A 23,656-nucleotide genomic window follows, 5' to 3' on the forward strand; every position below is an offset into this window, starting at 1 on the left:
GTCTTAAAGGCCGCCGACTGCCAGCGCCCAATGCGCTGTATAGAAGCTGGCGTGTAACCCATTGAAGCAGCAGTGGAGGCAGCTCCAATGCGAAATGAATGGGTTCCGAATTTGACTCCCTTCAAGCCTATTGCGGCCAGAGCCCGACTCGTCACTGCCCAGAACTGGTATTTGGTGAGGGGGGAGCCGTCCTCATGGCGGAAGAAGGGGCCATCCCCAGAGCCCCTAGACTGAATATACTGCCTAACCGCCAGCACTGGGCACAACTCGTGGACCGCACACTGTCCAAGAGTGATGACGGACCCCTTCCTCCATTAATCGGTCTTGGACCGCCGTAGCGTCAGAACTACCTGCCCTTGACCAATTTTGACGTCTCCCGCCTGGAGCGCCCGCATTGAAATGTCAGTCTTGGACTGCATCACCAGTTCACTGATCCTTAGGGCACCGAAAAAAGCCACCAACGAAGCCGCGTGAAACAAAGCGGCCTCGAAGGGGGAGGAACAAATGGCCGGCCAGCTGCCAAACAACCCCTTCAAAACAGAAGGGGAGATGGGCTGCCAGTCATCCACGCGCGGGCCACGCTCCCTGGCCCAACCCTCCAGCATTTTCCTGATCCTAAAATCAGCCGTGCTGTCATCAAACCCATGGGCTTTGCTAATAAAGGCCAACGCCGCCAGTTGGCCTCTAATAGTCTTTAACCCCAAACCCCTCTGTTTCTGATATACGCTGAATTGCATAATGTAAGCCGTGGGAATCGGCCAGCAATCCTTCAGCGCCGCAGCCCTCCTAAATTCCCGAAACTGAGAGGCCGCCCTATCATAAGCCCTTCTCGTGCTAGGCGCTAAAGCCAACTGAATGGCCCTACCGGCTTCAGCTTCCCAAGCCGCCATAGATCCAAGGGCATCCGCTCCGGCCGCAAGTCCGCTTCTGGGGCGAGCTGCTGAAAACGCTCCATCTGTTGGCGAGATAGAGCGTCTGCCACCCCATTGCAGACCCCGGGCACATGCCTAGCCATGAACAAAATGTTCAACCGGAGGCAACGCAGCGTAAAAGATCTAACCAGGTTCATGACCAGCAGAGACTTTGAAGTCAAGGAGTTGATAACATGTACTACTGCCATGTTATCGCACCAAAAGAGCACAGAATGGTTGGCCAGTTGCACTCCCCAGAGCCAAACGGCAACTAGGATAGGGAAAAATTCCAAAAATGTCAGGTCCCTGCTGAGCCCGCTGTCCAACCATTCTGTAGGCCATTGCTCTGCACACCAATGCCCCCTAAAGTACACACCAAACCCTGTAGTTCCAGAGGCATCCGAGGAGATCGGAAGTCCGGCTTCGATCTTCAACTCCTCCCTCCAAAAGGAAACGCCACTGAACGCGTCCAAGAACAACTCCCAAACTTCAAGGTCCGCCCACATTCCTGCGGTCACACGGACACGATGATGGGGGAATGCAACTGTCTCATAGCGTCACAAAGACGCCGCAACAAGGCCCTGCCTGGTGCAACCACTTTGCACGCAAAGTTAAGGTGACCCACCACCTGTTGCAACTCCAGCAACGAAACCTTGCGCCGACCTTTCAACGTAGCCAACTGGGCTCTGAGGTCCATTACTTTCGCCTCTGGCAGCCGAGAAGACTGTTTGTGAGTGTCCAGCTCAATACCCAGAAAAGTAAGTACCGAACTGGGTCCCTCAGTCTTCTCCTGCGCCAATGGAACCCCCAGCTCGCTGGCTAACTCTTGAAAGGCCCTCAACAACCTAGCGCACTGCCCAGTGCCCGGAGGACCAACCAGAAGGTAGTCATCCAGGTAATGCGCCGTGTCATTGCACCCCGTCCTGTCCCGCAGTACCCACTCAATGAAGGAACTAAAGCGCTCGAAAGCGGCGCAGGATACCGAGCAACCCATAGGGAGGCCGTGGTCCATATAGAATTTGCCCTCAAAGCAAAAACCCAGGAGCTCGAAATCCTCGGGGTGCACTGGCAAGAGACGAAATGCTGACTTGATGTCGCATTTCGCCATCTCAGCCCCAATGCCACAACCCCGAACTACTTTGACCGCTTGGTCAAATGAGGTGTACCGCACCGAACACAGTTCCTCGGGGATGGCGTCATTGACCGACGCCCCCTTGGGTTAAGACAGGTGATGGATGAGGCGATACTCTCCCGGAGCCTTCTTAGGCACCACCCCCAAGGGAGATACCCACAACGTTGTGACCGGAGGCGAATCAAAGGGTCCAAGGACCCTACCCTCCTGACACTCCTTGGCGATCTTCGCTCGAACAATATGTTCGAGACCCGCCACTGACTTAAGGTTGGGAGCCGAACAAGGGGCCCTCGGCCCCTGGTAAGGAATCCTAAACCCGAAGGAAAACCCCTCCCACAAATATTGCCCATCGGCCTTGCGTGGGTATTTCTTCAATAAATTATTGAGGACCTTCAGCCGAATGGGGCTGGGACCCTTTTCCAGGTGGCTGCTGACTGCTACCACCTCCCCCGGGGCGTTTGAGCCAACCTTTAGGCTTAGACCTACTGCAGGTGGACTGCTCATGAGGCCCGCTGCACAGCGGGCACTCGTGCTTGAACTTGCAGTGCTTCCTGGGGCACACTCCCTTGGAAGCGAACTCCCAACATAGCAGCCGGGATTGAACCGGCTGGCCCGCCGACGAGTGGGCACCTGCAGTGATCTGCTGCTGTTGCTTTTGGACTAAATGTCCACTGTCGGACCTGTCCCCGGCATTAGGCTTCGCTGGGGACATCAGCTGCAGCCAAAGCTGCTGGCTGACTTGGTCCCAAGGCAACCCCGGGTTCACAGCCGCCCTCATACGGAAGGCTTCGTCGTATTGCAGCCATGCTGCACCGACGAAGTCCGTATAATCTCTGTAAATAATGTCGATATATTGAAAAAGGGCGGCTGCATGGGCAGGTTGTGCCCTGGCAATAACCCCCGCATAGATTAAGAAGCCAGGCAGCCAATTTGCCCAGGTCCTGTCGACCTTTCGGCGTTTCAGCTTCTCCTTGTCCTTCTCATCGAGCTCATCTTTGCTTTTCTTCTCGAGCTCTCTATAGAGAAGGCCGAACACATCCACGTACTCACCGCGCAAGATCTTATCATGGGTAGTTCCCGTCAAATGATCTCCCAAAGGCAACGAGGTGTCACCGTATGGGAACGCGTGGCATGGGATGTTAGCATAAGAGTTAGGTGCATACTAGTTTTTAACTTGATAAATGTTTTATGGTTTTATATGTTTTATGGAATTGATTGTTTTTATGATACTGTAAGCCGCCCTGAGTCCGCTTGCGGAGAGGGCGGGATATAAATGTAAAGTAATAAATAAATAAATAAATAAATAAATAAAACCACCCGCCTCCAAACCCAGTAGGGCACATTGCTTGTATCTGGGCAACTTGCTGCCCACCCCAAGGCAGCACCCCTTGGGGAAGTGGCGCTGCGGGAGCTGCAGGAGTCGCCGTGACTGCCTGTAAACCCGCTGCCTGTAAGCCCGCACTAGCTAAACCAGGCCCCTGGGTGACTGAGCTCTGTATGCCCCAAGGCCAGGTCAGCCTGCCTCCCCACTGGATGGCGGGTGTGCCAAGCTGACCTATGCCCCAATTCCCCCCCCCCCAAAACCGGATTCTGAATATGTCCCCAGGGCCAACCTGGATTCCGCTGTTCAAAAGACTTATCCCCATCATCATCAGGAGTTCCACCACCATCCGGAGACTGCAGAAGACCGCCACCATAAACGCCTCCGCTCGGCTGTCCACCCGATGGTCCCTCGCCAGGGTCCTCCTCCTCTTCCGGCTCCGGCTGCGGATCAGGCGCCGACACTCCGCCCTGCAAGGCAGACAGTCGCGCAAGCATCTCCGCCTCAAACGTAAGGCACGTTGACCGCCCTGAAGCGCGACAACGCCCCTGCCAAATGGGAGCCCCTACTGCGAGCCGTTGCTGCTCTAATGCCTCCACTTGTCTAATAAGGGCCAGACGGACCTGTTCCCCTTGACCATGGTCCTCAGGCGGATGCACGCGAGGTGGGCATGCGGGCTGTTTGCCCTTGCCTTTATCCTGACCCTTCTTGGGTGTCATATTGATAACTTGACCCTTTTGTGGGGGCAGCAAATAAAGAGGGCTACTCCCCCTCACCTCTCTACAAGATCGCAGGCAGGGATGTACCCCTTCAACCCGACCAGCAAGGTAGCTGGCAATGTCAGGCAGCTGGTTATACCAGGGGGTTCCCTAAAGCGCCTCCGCTCACTAGAAAGTGCTTCGTCCCGGGCCCACTGCGAGACTATTAGCCCTGCCTAAAATGGCCGCTATAACGGCCCCAGAAAATGGCCGCCGCATGCTCCCTCTTTGCCACCCAAACGACCTCAAATAAAATGGCCGCCACGTGCGCTCTCCTTGCCGCCCAAACGGCCTCAAATAAAATGGCCGCCGCATGCGCTCTCCTTGCCGCCCAAAACGGCCTCAAAGGAACTGGCCGCCGCGTGACCGGAGTAGGGCACGAAGCCACCACTTGCCGCCCAAGGACTGCCGGCTAAGGAATTGCCGCCGCAAGCGCTTGTAGAATCTGAAGCTTCCAGAGCCGGGATAAAAAAGGAGGGGGGGGGAGGGCCACCCGCCTGTTAAAATGGCCACTGCACGCGCTTTCAAACGAACATGAGGCCCCCTACTCTGTATGGGACAACCGCCCGCGCGGCGGGCCAAGCCTGGCCGCTGCGAACCACACACAGCCTACCCGCCCCCGTAAAAGACTCCCAGCGAGCCACAACCGCTTGCGCTACCAGCCCCTTGCGCCCGAAGCCAAACCGCGCTCCATCTGGAATGATCACCGGCCGCTCGCGCTGCCATGCCTGCGCCTCCAGCCGATGCACCGACCCATGCTGCCACAACAGATCCATGACGCTCCAAAGGCTGGAAAAACTGCTGCTCATGCACGAGGCTCTCCGAGAGAGAGCCAAGAAGACAGCCTCACTCAGTCCAGGCGGGGCCAGGGCTTATATAGCCCTGGCGCCACGCCCAGCTCAAGCCCTGAATGGTTTGGGGCTGTCAATCTCTGCTCTCATTCTTCCGCGGGGGCAAAGGCGGCCCCCAGCCTGAGCGCCGGCAATGCCGGCTTGGCTGGGAAGGGGCCGAGCCTAGTTATAACAATATAAGAATGAATACATTTTGGATTATTGTTTCTGTGAAGTCCATTTTTTATGCGCTGAAAAAAGTATATTCTTGGCGTGTTGTAAAATAATTTATAATTTAATATCTTCTGTGAAATAATATAATTTTGATGGTTAGTTACATTCTGCTGATAAAATGCAGCAGCTACAGGGCTTCCACATGGCAGGTTTCCTGGATTTTCCCTGCCTCTATTTCCTGGCAGTGGCCATTTCATCCTCCCCGCAGCCTTAATTTTTTTTTGTTTAAAAAGGTCAGCAGTTGAATATAATGATATAACAATCTGTGGAACAGGTTCTCTGAATTCCCAGCTTTTTTTCAAGGGTGTCTGTAACCCCTTTCTTTGCAGATATATCATTTGCCCTTGTATCTTCACAATGAAAGATGCTAGATACTTACATTTTTAAAAAAAAATGAATGCTGGGAATTAAGAGAAACTGACATACAGATTGTAGTATAATCAGTTGCTGATTAAGAAGAAACAAAAGGTCTCACTGTGGTGGATGGAGGACATAGTCACTGTGGGAACAGGGACAGGGAAAATTGATGTTGTGTGTGGGGGATTGGAAAAATTCAAACTTTTGCATACACCCAGCAGCTATCCAGGCTTTGCTGTGATCTTTCCCAAAACTTTGCATCAACGCAGTTTTGAGAAAGCATGGAGAAGAGCTTGGGAAAACTAAAGGTGCATACTAAATAATATACTAAATAAAAATATACTAAATAATGCATTTTGCAATTAGATATTTACTGTGAAAGAATAGCAAAAATCCAGTTGCAAAGGACATTATTAAGTGTAGTATGAACCTTTGTATAAACAATTTTATTAGTAACATATGGTAGTAGAACTATATCTACAACTTATAAAAAGCTTAAGATAAAAAAAACAAAAAAAACATCATTCTACCCCACATCTTACTTTTCTCCCACCCCTCCCCCAATACTTGACCCCTGCCAGTGTTATTTTTTTTGAAAAAAACAGATATTAAAGGTACCTTTAACTATCAAGAAAAAACAAAAATTGATAAAGAAAAGGATCCCCCCTTCAAAAGTTATATTCTTGTCTTAAAAGTCTTAATCATCAAAAATTGTCCAATGTCCTTTTATTTTCCACTCTTTTTCTACATATCTTCTGAATTTCTTCCACTCCCGATTAAAAAGTTCTAAATCGCAGTCTCTTAGTTTTCTTGTTAATTTGTCCATTTCACTCCATGACATAACTTTTATAGTCCAGTCCCATTTTTCTGGTATTTTTTCTTGCTTCCACAACTGCGCATACAATGTCCTAGCAGCTGAGAGCAAGTACCATATTAAAGTTCTATCTTCTTTTGGAAATTTTTCCATTTGTAATCCCAGCAGAAAAGTCTCTGCTTCTTTGTTAAATTCATATCCCAGGATCTTAGATATCTCTTGTTGAATCATCTGCCAAAACGTTTTAGCTCTTTCACAAGTCCACCACATATGGTAGAAAGAACCTTCATGCTTTTTACATTTCCAGCACCTATCTGGCATCTTATTGTTCATCTTTGCTAATTTTTTTGGAGTCATATACCATCTATACATCAACAGTTCTCTTTAATGCTATGACATGTTGCGAGTTTCATAGAGTTTTTCCACAGATATTCCCAAGATTCCATCTTTATTTCTTTATTTACATTAATTGCCCATTTTATCATTTGAGATTTCACTACTTCATCTTCTGTAGTCCATTGTAAAAGTAATTTGTACACTTTTGAAATTAATTTCTCATTATCTCCAAGCAGAACTCTTTCCATTTCTGTTTGCTCTTTCCTTATTCCTTCAGCTTTGATATCATTCTCCATCAAGCTTTTTATTTGTTGCATTTGAAACCAATCATATTTATAATTCAATTCTTCTGCAGTTTTCAGTTCTATTTTCCCACTTTGTATTTTTAGTAGTTGGTTGTATGATAGTTGTTTTTCCTTAACTGTTTTGGCCGTTAACTTTATCACTTCAGCCGGCACTATCCACAAAGGTCTTCTCTCATCGCCATATTTCTTGTACTTTATCCACACATTTAGTAAGCTGCTCCTTATATAATGGTGAGAGAAAAGATCATCCATCTTCTTTTTCCCATAATACAAGTAGGCATGCCAGCCGAATTTTTTTCCATGGCCTTCTAACACTAGAAGTTTTTTATTTAATAGCGTTATCCATTCTTTCAACCATACTAAACAAATTGCTTCATGATACAGTTTCAAATCTGGTAATTGAAACCCACCTCTCTCTTTTGCATCTATCAGGACTTTCATTTTAATTCTAGGTTTCCTCCCGGCCCACACAAATTCCGAAATTTTTCTTCTCCATTTATCAAATTGCTTAGCATCTTTCACAATGGGGATGGTTTGAAACAAATACATAATCCTTGGTAAGATGTTCATTTTTACTGCAGCTATTCTGCCCAACAATGACAAATTGAGCTTGTTCCACTTTAGCATATCTTTTTCTATTTTACGCCAGAGCTTTTCATAGTTGTTCCTAAACAGATCAATATTTTTCATTGTTATCTCTACCCCTAGGTATTTTACCTTAGAGGTAACTTCACAACCCATTAGTCTTTGTAGTTCTTGTTGTCTATTTTTCTGCATATTCTTACATAAAATTTTTGATTTTTCTTTGTTTATGTAAAGTCCCGCCAACTCCCCAAACTCTTGTATTCTCGTTAACAACAACGGTGTAGCTTGTAAGGGATTTTCATTTATAAACATTATATCATCCGCAAATGCTCTATATTTATAGGTATACCCTTTTATTTGTAGTCCCTCTAAATCTTTTTCATCTTGGATCTGCATCAGTAAAATTTCAAGAGTCATTATGAACAACAATGGCGAAAGCGGGCAGCCTTGTCTAGTACCTTTACTAATTTTCATTTCGTCTGTAAGATCTGCATTGATGCACAACCTTGCCCTTTGTTCAAAATATATTGCCTTTATCATTCTTATAAAACTTTCTCCAAGCTCCATTTTTTCCATCACTGCAAACATGAAGTCCCAATTTAAATTGTCAAATGCTTTTTCTGCATCCGCAAAGAATAGTGCTACTTCCTTTTCTGGATGTCTTTCATAGTATTCTACAATATTTACAACAGTTCTAATATTGTCTCTTATTTGCATTTTGGGAAGAAAACCAGCTTGGTCCTCCTTTATAAAATTTATCAGATATTGCTTAAGTCGTTCCGCCAGAATTCTTGTAAATATTTTATAATCATTGTTCAAAAGTGAAATTGGTCTATAATTTTTCACATTTGTATCGTCTCTTCCTTCTTTAGGTATCAAAAAAATAACAGCTTCCTTCCATGTATTTGGTACCTTCCCTTTAGCTCTTATTACATTCATCAGCTTCTGTAATTTTGGTATTAATTCATCTTTAAAAATTTTAAAATATTTAGCTGTATAACCGTCTGGCCCGGGAGCTTTATCATTCTTCATCACATTAATTGCTGCTTCAATTTCTATTTTTTCAATTGGGTCATTCAAAATTTTTCTCATATTTTCAGTTAAAGGCTCAATTTTTATTTTCTGTAAATATTCATCTATCTTTTTTCTCTTCACTTCAGCACCTTTAAACAACTTGGCATAATACTTAAAAAATTCTCTTTTTATTCCCTCTTGAGTAACTACATCTCTTCCATCTATCACAATTCTACTAATTGTTTTATTTTCCCTCTTTTTTTTCAGCTGCCACGCCAAGTATTTCCCCGTCTTATTTGCTCCTTCAAACGATTTCTGCTGAAGCCTTTTCAAATTCCATTCCACTTCTTTGTTTAGTAAATGTCTTAATTGAGTTTGCAATATTGAAATTTCCCTTAGAATCTTCTTTTTCCCTGGTCTTTTCCTCAGCTCTCCTTCTTTTTTCTTTATTTCATTTTGAATGTCCAATAATTGTTTTTCTTTTTCCCTTTTATCTTTGTTGTTCAAAGTAATCAACAACCCTCTCATTACTGCTTTATAAGTATCCCAGACCGTCTGGAAGTCAATATCTTCTTTATCATTCACTTGGAAAAATTCCTTAGTTTCTTTTCCTAGGAAAGTCACTGTTCCTTTGTTCTGTAGCAAATCTTCATTCAGTCTCCATCTTCTCAGTCTTTTGGACAATTTTGTAATCCACATTATTGGGTTATGGTCAGCACCAATTTTAGGCAAAATATCTATCTTCCTTGTTGTAAGGCCAAAGTCTCTAATTCCCCACAGCATGTCAATTCTAGAAAAAGTCTTATGTCTTGCAGAAAAAAAAGTATAATCCCGCACTTCAGGATTAAACTTTCTCCATATGTCTTCCAAATTTTCCTGTTTGACTAGTTCAAAAAAAGACTTTGGCAATTTCCCTTCTTTCCCACTATTTTTTTTCCCTCCAGATCTATCCAATGAGTTCTCAACTGTTCCATTAAAATCTCCCATTAAGAGTATTTGATCGTAGGTCAACTCATCTAGTTTTTGTATAATGTCTTTTAAAAAAGCATCTTTTGCACCATTAGGTGCATATAGTCCCAATAACAGCGTTTTTTTCCCATTTGATGTTATTTCCACTGCTACAAATCTTCCATCTTTATCTTTAAACACCAGTTTTGGCTCCAAGTCCTGTTTAATATAAAAAACTACTCCCCTTTTTTTCTGTTCAGCTAATGAAAAAAATTCCCTTCCCAATTGTTTGTTCCATAAAAATTTATAATCCTTTTGTTTGATGTGGACTTCTTGCAAACAAATTATATTACAATTTTGCTTCTTAATCCAATGAAAAGTTGCCCTTCTTTTTTGTGGTGAATTTAGTCCATTAACATTCCAAGACAATAATTTGTAATCCATCATGGTGCAAATTCTTTATTTTCTTCAAAAAATCTCCTCAACTCTCTGGCATTTGTAATTGTTACTCTCTTCCCCTGAAGTTCAAAGCTCAAACCCTCGGGGATTATCCATCTGTACCTTGTGCCATTGTCTTTCAATTTTTCTGTCAACTTTTTATATGTTCTCCTGTCATTTATCACTTCTTTGGGTAGCTCCTTCATAATTCTCACTCTGCTACCTCTTACTATCAATGACTGTTCAAAGTTTTTCTTCATAATCCTTCCCACCATTTCCTTTGTCATAAATCTTACAACAACATCTCTTGGTAAGTTGTTTTTTTTGGCATATAACGAATTGACTCTATACATGTGATCATACATGCTCTTAGTCTTGTCAGGGTCTTCTTCTAAGAATTCTGCAATTATGTTTATCATATATCCTTTCAGATCATCATTCTCTTCCTCAGGTACTCCTCTCAAGCGTATCTGATTTTCCATTAATTTGCATTTGTGGATCGTCACTTTTTCTTGGACTTTCAGCAAGGTGGTATCATGTATTTTAACTTTCTCCTCCACTTCCTGTACTTTCTTGTCTATTTTCCCAATTTGGTCTTTGAGCTCATCCACTTCTTTTTTAATTACTGTGACAAGTTCTTCCTTCATTTCTTCCATCATTTTCTTAACTCCTTTCATAATCCTGGCTTCCATAGCCTCCATTTGGTCCTGCATTTTTTCTAATGAGAGGGCTCTTGTTCGGGTCTGCCTGGGCTCTGACATTTAGGCAAGGAACAGGGAGATAAAATAAAAATACCAAAAATTTCCGTCTCACAATTTACAAATTTGGCTACCAAGGTCAAAAGGTCTAAATTTTCTCTCTTATTTAAACTTTGTTCTGTTTTCTTCTGAGCTTCCCAGGCCCAGATATAGATTTTTTTAAAAAAATTCCCCTTTAAAAAAATGATGAAATTTTTGACTTCACCAATTTGAAATCTGACAGTCCGGTTCAATAGAGCAGAGCTTGCCCTTTCCAGCAAGCCTAATTTCGCTGGTTTCTGAGCCTCCAAAGCCAAGATATTTATCAAAAAAGTCTTCAAAAATTCCAAAATGGCGGCCGCGATTTTTTCCCCTTAAAATTTTTTTCCCCCTTTTAAAGTCACCCCAGGAGCCCACTAGTAATGTAGTCAATAGTTCTTGTCTTCTTAGCCTTTTCCCCGTCGATTCTGTCAATTTTTAGAGTCCCAAATCTTTTTAAAACAATGTTTTAAATTGGACCTCCCAGCAATGGCTGCCGATGTTTCTCTATGATGTAGAGTAGGCTTTTTCCTTTACTGCTTCCTGTCTCTGTCAACTTCAACTCTCATGGAAATCTCACGATACTTGACGCACTTCCTGTCTTGCTCAGAAGAGTTGCAGAACTGTTCCAGTATATTCCAATGCAACGTGGCTTTTACTTTTCACAAACTGCAAACCGCAAGTAGACAAAACTATGTTCTCTTTTCAAATTTTAGCAGTTTTTAACACTGTCTTTTGTATTAAAACAGTCCAAACTTCTCCATTTCTTTCTTCTAATTGCAAGCTTTATATTTTCCCCTTCTTCCCACCTTTAATATGTCCCTTTAATCTGTAAATAGCTCCGGAGTGAAAAAAGAGCTTTTGTACCTTTTTTTCTTCACTTATCCAAGTTCCACTGGTCTTCCAAAACTTTAGTTGTTTAGAATTGTCCCAGAAGGTTAGGATCCTGACGAGCTTATGCCAAATCAATGACTCTGAAAGATCTTGCAGACGATAACTATGCAAACTTCTGAGACCCCTCAAAGCCTCAAAGGAACCCTCTACAGGGCTCCTTTTCAGCCAAGGTAAATCTCTTCCAAAGTTTTTAGTGCAAGTCTTGGACCTTTCTCTCACTGAGAAAGGTAGGCAGTGGGCTTTGATTTGCCCTCCACTACCCTGAACAAGACCTTCAGCTTGCTCCCGATGTGAGAGACAACTCAGCTCGCCATTTTCCTCCCCGGAAGTCCAGTGTAGTATGAACCTAAGAGGTGCACAAATACGCCACAATACTGTTGGGAAGTGGGGAAAAACCCACGTCAAAGCAGCACTAAACCTTGTGTGGAAAAGGTCACAGTCTCTTTTTTGTTTATGTTCTTCCTTGCCCAACAAAACACACTAAATTGCTCCACAGTAGGTTAGGGCTGACAACTCTGGCTTGGGAAATTCCTGGAGATTAGGGGGACTGTCTAGGGAGGACAGAGCTTGTGGAGGATAGAGCATTCAACAGGGATGTGATGCCATGAAGTCCAAATTTCAAAGCTGCCATTTCCTCCAGGAAAACTGATTGCTGTAGTCAGAAGATTAATAACTCTGGGAGAACTCCAGGCCCTATCTATAGGCTAAGCAAACACAAAAAAGTCACATGGAAGAAAGGAATGGAGAAAAAACTATCAGGCTCCGTGTAAAATCAGCTAAACAGCACCTCTTAACAATAATATTGATGTCTTCAAAAAAATCTGGTCAACACTTTTATGATGAAAATACGGGGTTTATTCTTCTAAGAAAGCAACATACGAAAGTATCTTGATTCTACTGAGTATGAGAGTAAAGTGTTGGTAAAATGTAGTGAGATGTGTTTTGGAATGTGAATAAGCTTTGGCTGAGATAAAGCGTTAAAGCGAAACAGGGAAATTAAATCGATTAAACCTGCTGTGCTATTGATCAGTCTGCTGCCAATACTTCATGTGTATGCGGCTGATGAAGGTTTTTCGTGGATGCATGGCATATGAATTTGGGTCAATCCACTCTTTCCTAAGGCTTATTGCTTTCATAGAAGAACAAACCGTATTTGCATCATAAAAGTGTTGACCAGATTTTTTTGAAGACATGCATCAATATTATCGTGTTAAGAGGTGCTGTTTAGCTGATTTTACACAGAGCCTAATGGTTTTTTTCTCCATTCCTATCTAGAGGCTGGGAGCCCTAGTGGCTACAAGTTTGATTGATACTTCATGTTTCCAGTTTCAGGTGGCTCTTTGGTTGGCAACAGCTTTGAAACAAATAGAGCTGGTCTCATAGAGATTCATGGCCTATCTGTGTTATGTTTTTACTACTTAGATAGCAGCTTTGTGTCAGGTCTTGTCTTTTTGTCTCTGGGATGATAAATTCCAGAAGGACAGCAGTGTTAAGTCTGTTGATGCCATAATAAGACAGGATTATCTGGTATAACACTAATAGTTTTTAATGACACATATTTTCATAAATCTGTTAATTTTTAAAGTGCCATGAAACTTTTGATTTTCTGTGCAATGGCCACTATCTTTGGCATAGAACAGCAGAAATGGTAGCTGTGTTCTAATCTGTGTGGTGTGAGATTGTAAAGAAATACAACAGAGAAGAGTATCCCTTCCACATAAGAGGGTTGGTTCCTACCAGCTTTTCTGCTGGCTCAAGAGGGCAATGTAGGGAATCTTCTTCGCCAATTCCCTTCCTCACCACAGTCTTGTTCCATGTGGCTTTTTGTTCACTTAGGTCCCATGATCCCTAACATTTAAATTTTGGAGTTAAAATGAGTGTCTCCTCCCTCTTATCCCAGTGGAAGAGATGGCAGAATCTAACCTATGGGAATTGTCAGTTTATTTCATAATAGCAGGGTCTTCCAGTCCCAGGTTGGCTCTGGGCCTGTTATACAAAATATACAGCAAGATGGTTAAACAACTCCTACATGGAAGAAGTCCATTTCACTTCTTCACATCAGGCTTTTGGCCTACAAATCCAGATAATAGCACTGACAAATTTCTTCAGCATTGTGTTAGCCTATCTCTGTAAAATTCAGTGATAGGAGCACTCAAAGAAGTGTGGTGTTCTTTCTTATCACTAACTCCTCAGTTTGCATACTTCAGTTCTTGGAAGCTGTTCAAGACTCAAATAGAATTGCATTGTAAATTGTTATATTGTATTCCCTAGGAATGGACTATCGGATCAAAAACCTCTTTGTGGATTATAAATGCTTCGCTTTGCGGCTATGGGACACAGCTGGTCAGGAAAGGTAGGAAACATCTAGGTGCTGGGGAGGAAATAGCCAAGGAAGAAGTATTTGATTATACACTTTGAAAACTGTATTAAGTTTTTTTTCTGTGACTAAAGAGAGCCTCCACATTCAGAGGCAGTCAACTTCTGAGTACCAGTGCCAAGAGGCAACATCAGAGGAAGGCCTCAGCCTCTATGCGCTGCTTGTTTGGCCCTCAAGAGGAACTGCTTGTCCACTGTGTGTGACAGGATGTTGAACTAGATGGACACAGGTCCGATTAAGAAAGGCTCTTATGTTCTTAAGCAAGAAAGGCATTTGATGTTAAATAGCTAAGTAAAATAGTTTTAAAAAATTATAGGCCCATAATAGTCATATTTGTATGTTTGCTTTGAATTTAGGGAGGGCTTTTGTTGTCCTAGCAATGATACAGTATCAGTCATAGCTACAGAAACCTGCAAGAGATACATGAAGACACATTTCTATTTGGGACCAAAGTACAATAGCCTCAATTTAGTCATTTTAGCTTCTAGGGAGAGTTCAGGCTTGATTTGTTATCGTCTTTTCTAGCGCCTAAATGACTGCCTTTCCCATTCTCAGTCTTCTCATTTCTTGGTTGCAGTCTCCATTTTAGTTGATGCAGAAAACCTTGAATAATTTCCATTTTTTCATTGTCAACCTTAAAGTTGTGTAATTCCCCAGTAGTAATTACTTTGGTCTTCTTGATGTTCAGCTGTAATCCTGCTTTGACACCTTCTGCTTTAGTCTTCATCAGGAATCGTTTGAAGTCTCCACTATTTTCTGCCAGTAATGTGGTGTCATCTGCATATCTCACATTGTTAATGTGACTTCCACCAGTTTTCACTCCACCTTTATTTGAAACTAATCCAGTTTTCCTTATGATATGTTCTGCATACAGATTGAAGATATAGGGAGATAAAATCCTTGTCTGTCAATTCCTATTTACAATGTATTATATGATGCACATGACATTCTTCTGCACAGGACTTTGATTTAGAACTTGGATTAGGTGCAGAAATGTTATTTTGAGTATCCTCCCATATCCATGTTTGCCATGTGACATTGATAGGGATATGAGTCATAGTTCATGGTGTTTCAAGTAGCTTTCAGACAATATATTGGTTGGGAGAAAAGTTATCCATAAGTGAAACCAAGTGGCCATGTTAATTTATTCTGAGGTTTGACATCATTATCATCATCATCTATTTGAAAGGGCAGGATGGTTTTCAGAGTTAATTAAACAAACATTCAGTCTTTTTTGGAGGGCAAGTAAAAAAATCATGTATAGGATGTTTGTAACTACCAAGAGAAATCTTCCCTGACAGATACCACAGTGTCACCAAGCAGTTATTCCGAAAGGCTGATGGTGTGGTGCTGATGTATGACATCACCTCAGAAAATAGTTTTGCAGATGTGCGGTACTGGTTAAGTTGTATCCAGGTAAGGATCAAGGATACTAGGTTGGATCCAAAGTACTGCAAGTAAAGTGGTCATGGAAAAGGACTTTCCTGCCTCCCATTTCAACCCCCTGGAATTCTGCTCTTGAGGTCAGGGAACTTTCACAAACAGCGGTGGGGGGGTGGGGAAGGGAATGGAGTTTGCTGGAACAGGAAATTGGCAACAACTTGCCCCACTGTATTATGGATGTGCTGTTCTACTGTTGTATGTATTGTTGCAACAGTGGGAGAACATATTTGGATACAGTAGGACAAATGTATGCTTTAGCAATTCTTTTTCAGAACATGGTGACTATAACAAAGGCTAACAGCAAGATAATAGGATGGGCATTTCACCATGAGATATATTAGCAGACTCCACCTTGTTACATAAATAGCAAGATCTACATGTAAGACTATAGTGTTGCTAAAGAAAATAGCAAGGAGGCAATTCCTGGAACTGTGTGTGTGTTTGTTTTAAGTGCAGGAGCAACAACCTGTTCTCTTTATTCAATGTCATGAAAAAATGTATAATAATACTTGGTATCCCCTGATTGTATAGACAGGAGGAGGGTAAACCCATGTGTGAGAGAGCCGGTCATAGCCTACATGGGAAGGCGACCACTTTAAATTTCTCCCCAGTCACCTTCCCTCAGTCCCTCAGTCACACTCACAGAAATCCTGTCAGGCCCCAAAATAATAGGCACCAGACTGTTTTAAAATTCAAAAACCACAAAAATATTTTTTGGATAACAAAAAGGCAAGGGAGAGGGATCAAAAATAATATTGATTATATCTGTTCAATACTTAAAAGGCAATTCAGTTGGCAGATGGATGGCAGAATAAATCAATTACTGAGAGTAGAGATTTTATCAGGCTGAGGTAAAATATAATAACTTTGGCAGAAGATCTTTAACATAACAAACAGGCAGGCTTCAGAATCCTACTAGATTCTACTTCAGGCAGGCTGTGCCTTCTGGGCACTCAGAGTGCTGCTACTTCAGTTGTTTAGCCCTAGGCTTCGGCTATGCCGAATCATAAAAATAACAAACCACAATCACTCCTCACACACACATATAGAACTCCTAACTGGTGCCAGTATTTTCTCCCTCACAGACACTCCACTAACTAACTTCCAGGACTCGCACCCCTCAATACTGATGCGTCTCAGCCCCACAGCTAGTCTATTGGTCTGAGTCTTGGGGAACCCTGCTGACCACCAAAATCCACTTCTCCCTTCAGTGTGTCTTTGTGTGATCTAGTTTGTACATGGAGATTGCCTGATGTGCTGGCAAAATCTCCCTCAGAGAGTTTCAAACTGCCTGAAAACTCTCTCTTTCAGACAGAGACTGCCTAGCTCTGTCTCCCACAAGGAGCCCAGCCTCTCTGGCTGCTCTCAGCCCCCTTGTCCAGTTGCCTATACAACTGACCGGCCTAAGCCCACAGTCTTCCCTTCAGACTCCTTCTCTGAAGACCTAACTCGAAGACTCCTCAGCTAAGACTCCAATCCTGAGGTGTTTTATTGCTAAGCAAACCTCATATTGCTAAGCCCTCTACATGGGGCTGCCCTTGTGCCGAACCCGGTGGCTGCAGCTGGTGCAGAACATGGCGGCTAGGCTGTTGTTGGGGCTCCCGACACATGTGGGAGCACATACAGCCGGGGCTGCGCGGGCTGCACTGGCTGCCAGTGGTGTACTGAGTTCGTTACAAAGTGCTGGTTATTACCTTTAAAGCCCTATATGGCCGAGGACCTGCCTACTTGAGGGACTCTCTCTCCCCATATGAACCCCAGAGAGCGCTGAGGTCAGCTGGAAAGAACCAGCTGAATATCCCTGGGCCAAGGGAGGCCAAATTGAAGACTACTCGGGAATGGGCCTTCTTTATTGCAGCTCCACTACTGTGGAACCAGCTCCCAGAGGAAGTGCGGGCCCTGCAGTGTTTGGACTAATTCCGCAGGGCCTGCAAGACCTTTCTCTTTAAAATGGCCTTCACTTAATACTGAGCCAAGATAGATTCGCTGAAGATGTTTTTAGCCACTGAATTTTATAGAAGATATGAGTTATAGCACCATAATGTTAATTAATATAAGTTGATTTAAATGATGGTTTTATCTAATTGTAATTACTGTGTATTATGGTTTTACTGTGTATTGTATTTATGTGTTGTGAGCCGCCCTGAGCCTGCCTTGGCGGGGAGGGCGGGATATAAATAAAAAGTTGTTATTATTATTATTATTATTATTATTATTATTATTATTATTATTATTATTATTATTATTATTATTATTATTATTATATTGTTACTTCTTCGTTGCTAGGGCAACGTTCCAGCCAATAGTTGCAAGCCTGTTCTCCAATTCTCAGGCTAAGTTCCTGAGTCCGTCACACCATGTTTTTAAATAAGTCCAGTGTGGTCTAAGGAATTATTTTTGCAATCATAAATGACGTCTTTTATAAAAATAAGTCAAAATGGGGGTTGTATCCACAACAGCAAGGTTTTTTTAAAATAATTAAACTATAATTAGTATTAATTCAGAAGGCATTTGTGCCTTTAGGCCTTGGGGTTATTGTGATGTTTACAAAGATGTATACTGTTGTTGCTCATTTTAAGGGATAGTGCAATCAACAAATCTAAATACATTGTATCAAAGAATATATGGAGAAAGGAGATAGAACCAGACCTTTCATCTCACACTTCCTACTCCAGGGTAGGAGTACTAATTTCAATCCTGTATATGTTCTGTTAGTGAAGGGGGATATTTTACTATTTTTCCTTTTTACTGTGACCTCCTCCAAACATTACTGGGCATTGCGTGGAGGGGGAATGCTTATACACAAAAAGCCATGTAGGTTGGATGGGTTACGGTGAGGAGGTGAATCAGGTGAGATCATTCCTCCATCTTCTTCCATCTGTGGAACATCTCTGGCATAATGCAGTTTGATTTCTTTAACAGAAAGAAATTAGGAAGAATTGACTTAAAACACTGTTCCTGAGTTAGCTACTGTAGAAGCCCTATCGCTGATATAAAGTCCACAAGTGATATCTAGTTTTAACTAATGTTTGAAGAAAAATGCATATCTTGATAGGAAGGAGCTGGAGATGGCATCATTGTCCTTTTGCTTGGCAACAAAACAGACTGTGCTGCATGCAGAAGAATATCTGCTGAGGATGGTTCACAGTTGGCCCAGGTACCCACATCAACTTTTGTCTCATAATTGTAATTCCATGTTCCCTGAGGGTAAACAAAGCAAAGGTAAAACAAATCATAAGTTGTGCAATAAGGTGGACAGGTGGATAATGACTAGCTGTGTAGGAAAAAATAGAAGGCTTGTAATTCTTATGTTGATTAATTATCAGGAAATGACCACATAATTATTAACTGCATGCAAAGCAGAAAATATTTGTAATAAAGAGAGGATACAGAATTGAACAGTTAGGGTCTGGCGGTTGGATCAGCACACAAGACAACCTTGATGGGTTAGACAAGGCCCATCTATAGCATTCTGTATTTGATGGCAGCCAGCCCCATGCTTCTGGAAATGCAGTCTAATACCTCCAGAAGGTGATGACCTTCAATTGTTGTTTGTCATCAGCATCTGGTATTCACATTCTGCCTCTCAACTTGGAATTTCTGTTTTCCCTACCAGATAATTTTACTATACTATGATTGGAACTTAAATTTGTACCAGTTTGCATTCTGAGCCACTGACTACCAGCTATGTGTGGCTTTACTCAGTACTGGATTCCTTGTCTGATGAAGTATGCTTAGAGAGCACACGAAAGCTTAAGTTCTGAATAAAACTGTTGGTCTTAAAGGTGCATCTTGACTCCTATTTTGTTTAGCTGAGCAGTTTACTTGTGATGAGATCTTTCTATGCATTTTGCTTACCCAGTTTCCGGTAATGGCCCATGGAATACAAAAACTAGTTTTTCATTCTCTCCTCTGTACCAGGAACAGATTATGGTTGGTAACACTCTGTCTATGAATGTGTGACTTTTAGATCATGTTGTGAGATTGAAAGTTGGGTCTGGTAACTAACACTAAAGGATATGTATTGTTTATATTATGATCTCTTATGTTTGAATACTAGGAGTATGGACTTTCATTTTATGAATGCAGTGCTGCCTCAGGTCACAATGTGCTTGAATCCATGGTCAAATTTGTCAGGTGAGTAGCTGAGCTTCAACATGTAGCCCTCAGCATATCAGGAGAAATGAGAATAAACAAACATCTACTGAGAGCCTTAAATCCATCCATTATTGAGAGAACTGCAGCCCAAAAAATGCCTGTTTAATCAGAAGCCATGGAACTAGCTACAAGCATTGTCTAGGAGCTTTTCTGCATGATCCAGAAGCAGGGAGACAGGGACCTAATCTTACTGTGTGAGGAAGGCTTTTCTGTATTGGATAGCTATCATCCTCTTGGCAACTTTTTTTAAAAAGCTGAGGCTTAGCATAGCAAAGGAGAGATTCCTGGAAAAGTATGGCAGTAAGAGAGAGGCGGAAATCCTGCTGTTCTTGACAGTGTTGTTAAAAATTAGTGTTGCATGAGCCACAGTGGGTACAACATAAATAACTTTAAAAACAGAAGTTCATCAATTAGCATGGGCATTGGAGGAAAGTAATTCTGCTTGTGATGAACATCCAAAGAACAGTAAGTGTGCCTATAACAGTCATGCAACCATATGCATCGCAGGAATTACAAATGCAATAGATGCAAACTCTGAAAAACAACAACAAACCAGCAGTTTATCAAGTGCCAAATATAACACCCCTAGCATGTGAGTGTCTACAGCAGGTAACACATTGAGTAATTGGTTAACATGCAAAGAATCTTCTCCCCCATTTAAAGGGCTTTACCATTCTGTATTGGCAGAAGTACCCATGATCCTGCCACATACTCTGATAAATTGCAGAGAGGCTGACTAGGAACTAATCTGAATGATAATAATAATATACATTATATATAATAATACTATAATTATGTTATTATTATGTCTCTAACTTTTTAAGTTTTGTAACATCTGTCTGATGAAGGGTTCTGATGAATTCTAAACCTCACCCAATATTTTCTCTAATAAAAAAGTATTATGCGGATTTGGTTTCTTTCTCAGCCAGTCACTCCCCCACTCATTGCTGTGCTTCCTTGGCACTTGTCCTTGGTGTCTATGGAAGTCTATGAAACCTCAATTCTCTATGAAATTCAGGAAGTACAGAATGAAGTATAATTATATAAAATTCATATTAAGTTAAGAAAACATGCAGTGTCACCCAGACCTAGATAGCCCGTGCAAGCCTGAACTCGTCTGTTCTTGGAAGGTAAGCAGGGCCAACCCTGGCAAATACTTGGATGGAAGACCTCCAAGGAATACCATGGCTGGGATCCAGAGATAGGCAATAAAGCCACCTCTCTGAATGTCCAAGCCCCAGCAGGGGTCACCAGAAGTCAGCCATGACTTCCAGGCACACACTAGGGTTGCCAGGTCTGTGTTGGAAAATACCTGGAGACTTTGGGGGTGGATCTGGAAGAGGGCAGGGTTTGAGGAGAGGAGGGGCACAGCATGCTGCAATGCTATAGAGCCTGCCCTTCCAAGCAGCCATTTTCTCCAGGGGAGCTGATCTCTGCCAGCAGTAGATCAGTTGTAAAAGCAGGAGATCCTGCCAACCCTAGTATGCATAACAAAAAATGCAAGCTAGTGACCAATTTACTAAGAAGTATATAGAAATCAGTCCAAATGTCCAAAACATGTATATTCAAGTCCCAAAGTAGTGTGGTGACAAGCCAATCGATTAAGTACTTGTTTCTTTCCAGTCTTCATCAGACCTGGGACCACTAACAAAAGAAAATATTATACAAAAATATCAGAAGGACATTCAGACACCACCAACCCTCTTCCAGTGAAAAAATATATCATACTTACATATTGATTCAATTATATAGATTTTTTACACAATTTTCAAAAAAGAGGGACGCAGAGTGTCTCCAGCAGCAATTTCACATTGGCTACAGCTCAGTATGTGGCTTCTTACGCACCCTAATGGTGCAACTAACATGTTTAAAAAGGCAAACATCTCATTTACAGCTGCCATTACACAAACCTCTTAAAGGTAAAGTAACATATTTCTAATGCAACATGCTAAAAGACACAAACTATATCACAGCAGATACAATATACAAAATATTCCATACAAAGAATATCAAATCCCATAATTTATACAGGCAAATTATGCACAGCACTCATAATATTATAAAGAAGACCATTCATAAAAAACATGTCAAATCACTGGTCATATTCAGTCCATATGGAGAAATGTAACTCAACTAGTGTATCCAGTATGCCTCTTTTTGCAGCAGGATATTGTGCATGTCTTCATTTCTATCTGTTTGTTCACATTTGTATAAGGTGAAAAAACAAAAATCTTCACAGTCATGATTCTTTTGCATAAAATGGCTGACCATAGGAGCTTCAATCACATGGTTCTTAAGTCTGCTCCTGTGTTCCAGAATACGTACTCTAAGGGCTCGAGTAGTGCTGCCAACATACTTTAGGCCACACCCACAGATGATCAAATACACAACACAGCGGGTAGCACACAGCGGGTAGGTTTGTGTAATGGCAGCTGTAAATGAGATATTTGCCTTTTTAAACATGTTAGTTGCACCATTAGGGTGTGCAAGAAGCCACATACTGAGCTGTAGCCGATGTGAAATTGCTGCTGGAGACGCTCTGTGTCCTTCTTTTTTGAAAATTGTGTAAAGAATCTATATAATTGAATCAATATGTAAGTATGATATATTTTTTCACTGGAAGAGGGTTGGTGGTGTCTGAATGTCCTTCTGATATTTTTGTATAATATTTTCTTTTGTTAGTGGTCCCAGGTCTGATGAAGACTGGAAAGAAACAAGTACTTAATCGATTGGCTTGTCACCACACTACTTTGGGACTTGAATATACATGTTTTGGGCATTTGGACTGATTTCTATATACTTCTTAGTAAATTGGTCACTAGCTTGCATTTTTTGTTGTGTAATCCATTATAGTGACCTCTCTCAGAGTGTATTCTAACCCTAGTATGCATGCACACATGCACACCCACCCACATGCCAAAAAAAAGAGAAAGGAAAATACAGAGTCAATTTACTGGTTTTACTCAGCAGGTTAACACCTGTCATAGGTGGGAAATTCTAGGTTTTGCTGAGATAGTCAACACCTGCAACAAGTAGATAATCACATATCTTGATGTAACCCTGGGGGAAAATCATGTCATGCCTCTTAATTAATCTGAAGTTAGCACAGGCACCAGGATTTTGTTACTAGATGTAATGATAAATGCTATTCAGATATAACTTTTGTGTGAGCATTTTGTAATGTAAATTGGTTAGTAAGCATCAGCTGAATCTGAGAGCTATAACTGAAACTTGGAAGCCTGGGAATACTGTACTTCTAGATTTCAGCAAAATATTAATCAGCTATTTCTCTGCATATTTACTGAGTCAGGTTGCTGAAAGCTCATGAAGACCAATTAAAACAGAAGATTCTGGCGTTACCTCCCCTACCTACGAAGAAAAAAGGATGCTGCTCATGACCAATAGAAGATGAACATGAACTAAGAGCGAAAAGATTTTTAAACAGATCCTGGTGCCAGCTGTGTTTATATTGTACCTCCTGGATTCTTCTGCTGAACCTAACTTACATAGCCATGGGATCTTGTTGCAGAGAGCTAAGCCATATGACCAGTTTTTGCACAATACTGGCTGATGTTACACCTTGCTATCTCAATTCTTTATTCTGTGCATACCTTGAAGAGAAAGTTGAAAATGGAAAGGCTTGAGTATTTTGATGCTTGAGGCACAGCAGGATAAGTTCACTGAAATCAACTCTGCATAGGATTGCATTATATTGTTCACCTACTTTAGTTTCTGTTCATTAGCCTGCTGTCTCTCAAGGCACTGAGCAAGGCCACTAAAGAAAGTGATAATTCTTATTCAGGTGCTGCTGCTGTCTCAAATTATATGAAGTTGGTAGAAAATAGCTTTTATCAGGGTACTTACATTCATTTAACCTTTAAATACTATCTGCCTGTATGTTACATTCTGTGCCACTTCCCAGAAACATACATGGGTCCAGGGCTTTTTTTCTGGAAAAAGAGGTGCTGGAACTCTCGAGAGGGACATGAATAGGCTTCCCAACCCCCCCACCCTGGCGGGGGACC

General features: G+C 42.1%; 1 protein-coding gene across 1 annotated transcript in view; it reads left to right on the forward strand.

Annotated features, from left to right (window-relative positions):
* Positions 1–23,168, forward strand: part of RAB44 (RAB44, member RAS oncogene family) — a 43,393-nt gene extending 20,225 nt beyond the window's left edge. Inside the window, exons 8-12 of the mRNA XM_060231525.1 lie at positions 13,925–14,006; positions 15,332–15,446; positions 18,529–18,630; positions 19,534–19,610; positions 22,942–23,168. Coding sequence (XP_060087508.1) covers positions 13,925–14,006; positions 15,332–15,446; positions 18,529–18,630; positions 19,534–19,610; positions 22,942–23,029 — 464 coding nt within the window. The 3' untranslated portion in view covers positions 23,030–23,168. The remainder of the gene's footprint in view (positions 1–13,924; positions 14,007–15,331; positions 15,447–18,528; positions 18,631–19,533; positions 19,611–22,941) is intronic.
* The last annotated feature ends 488 nt before the right edge of the window (positions 23,169–23,656 follow it).

Source organism: Heteronotia binoei, chromosome 2 (genome assembly GCF_032191835.1).
Source record: "Heteronotia binoei isolate CCM8104 ecotype False Entrance Well chromosome 2, APGP_CSIRO_Hbin_v1, whole genome shotgun sequence".
Classification (NCBI taxonomy): domain Eukaryota; kingdom Metazoa; phylum Chordata; class Lepidosauria; order Squamata; family Gekkonidae; genus Heteronotia; species Heteronotia binoei.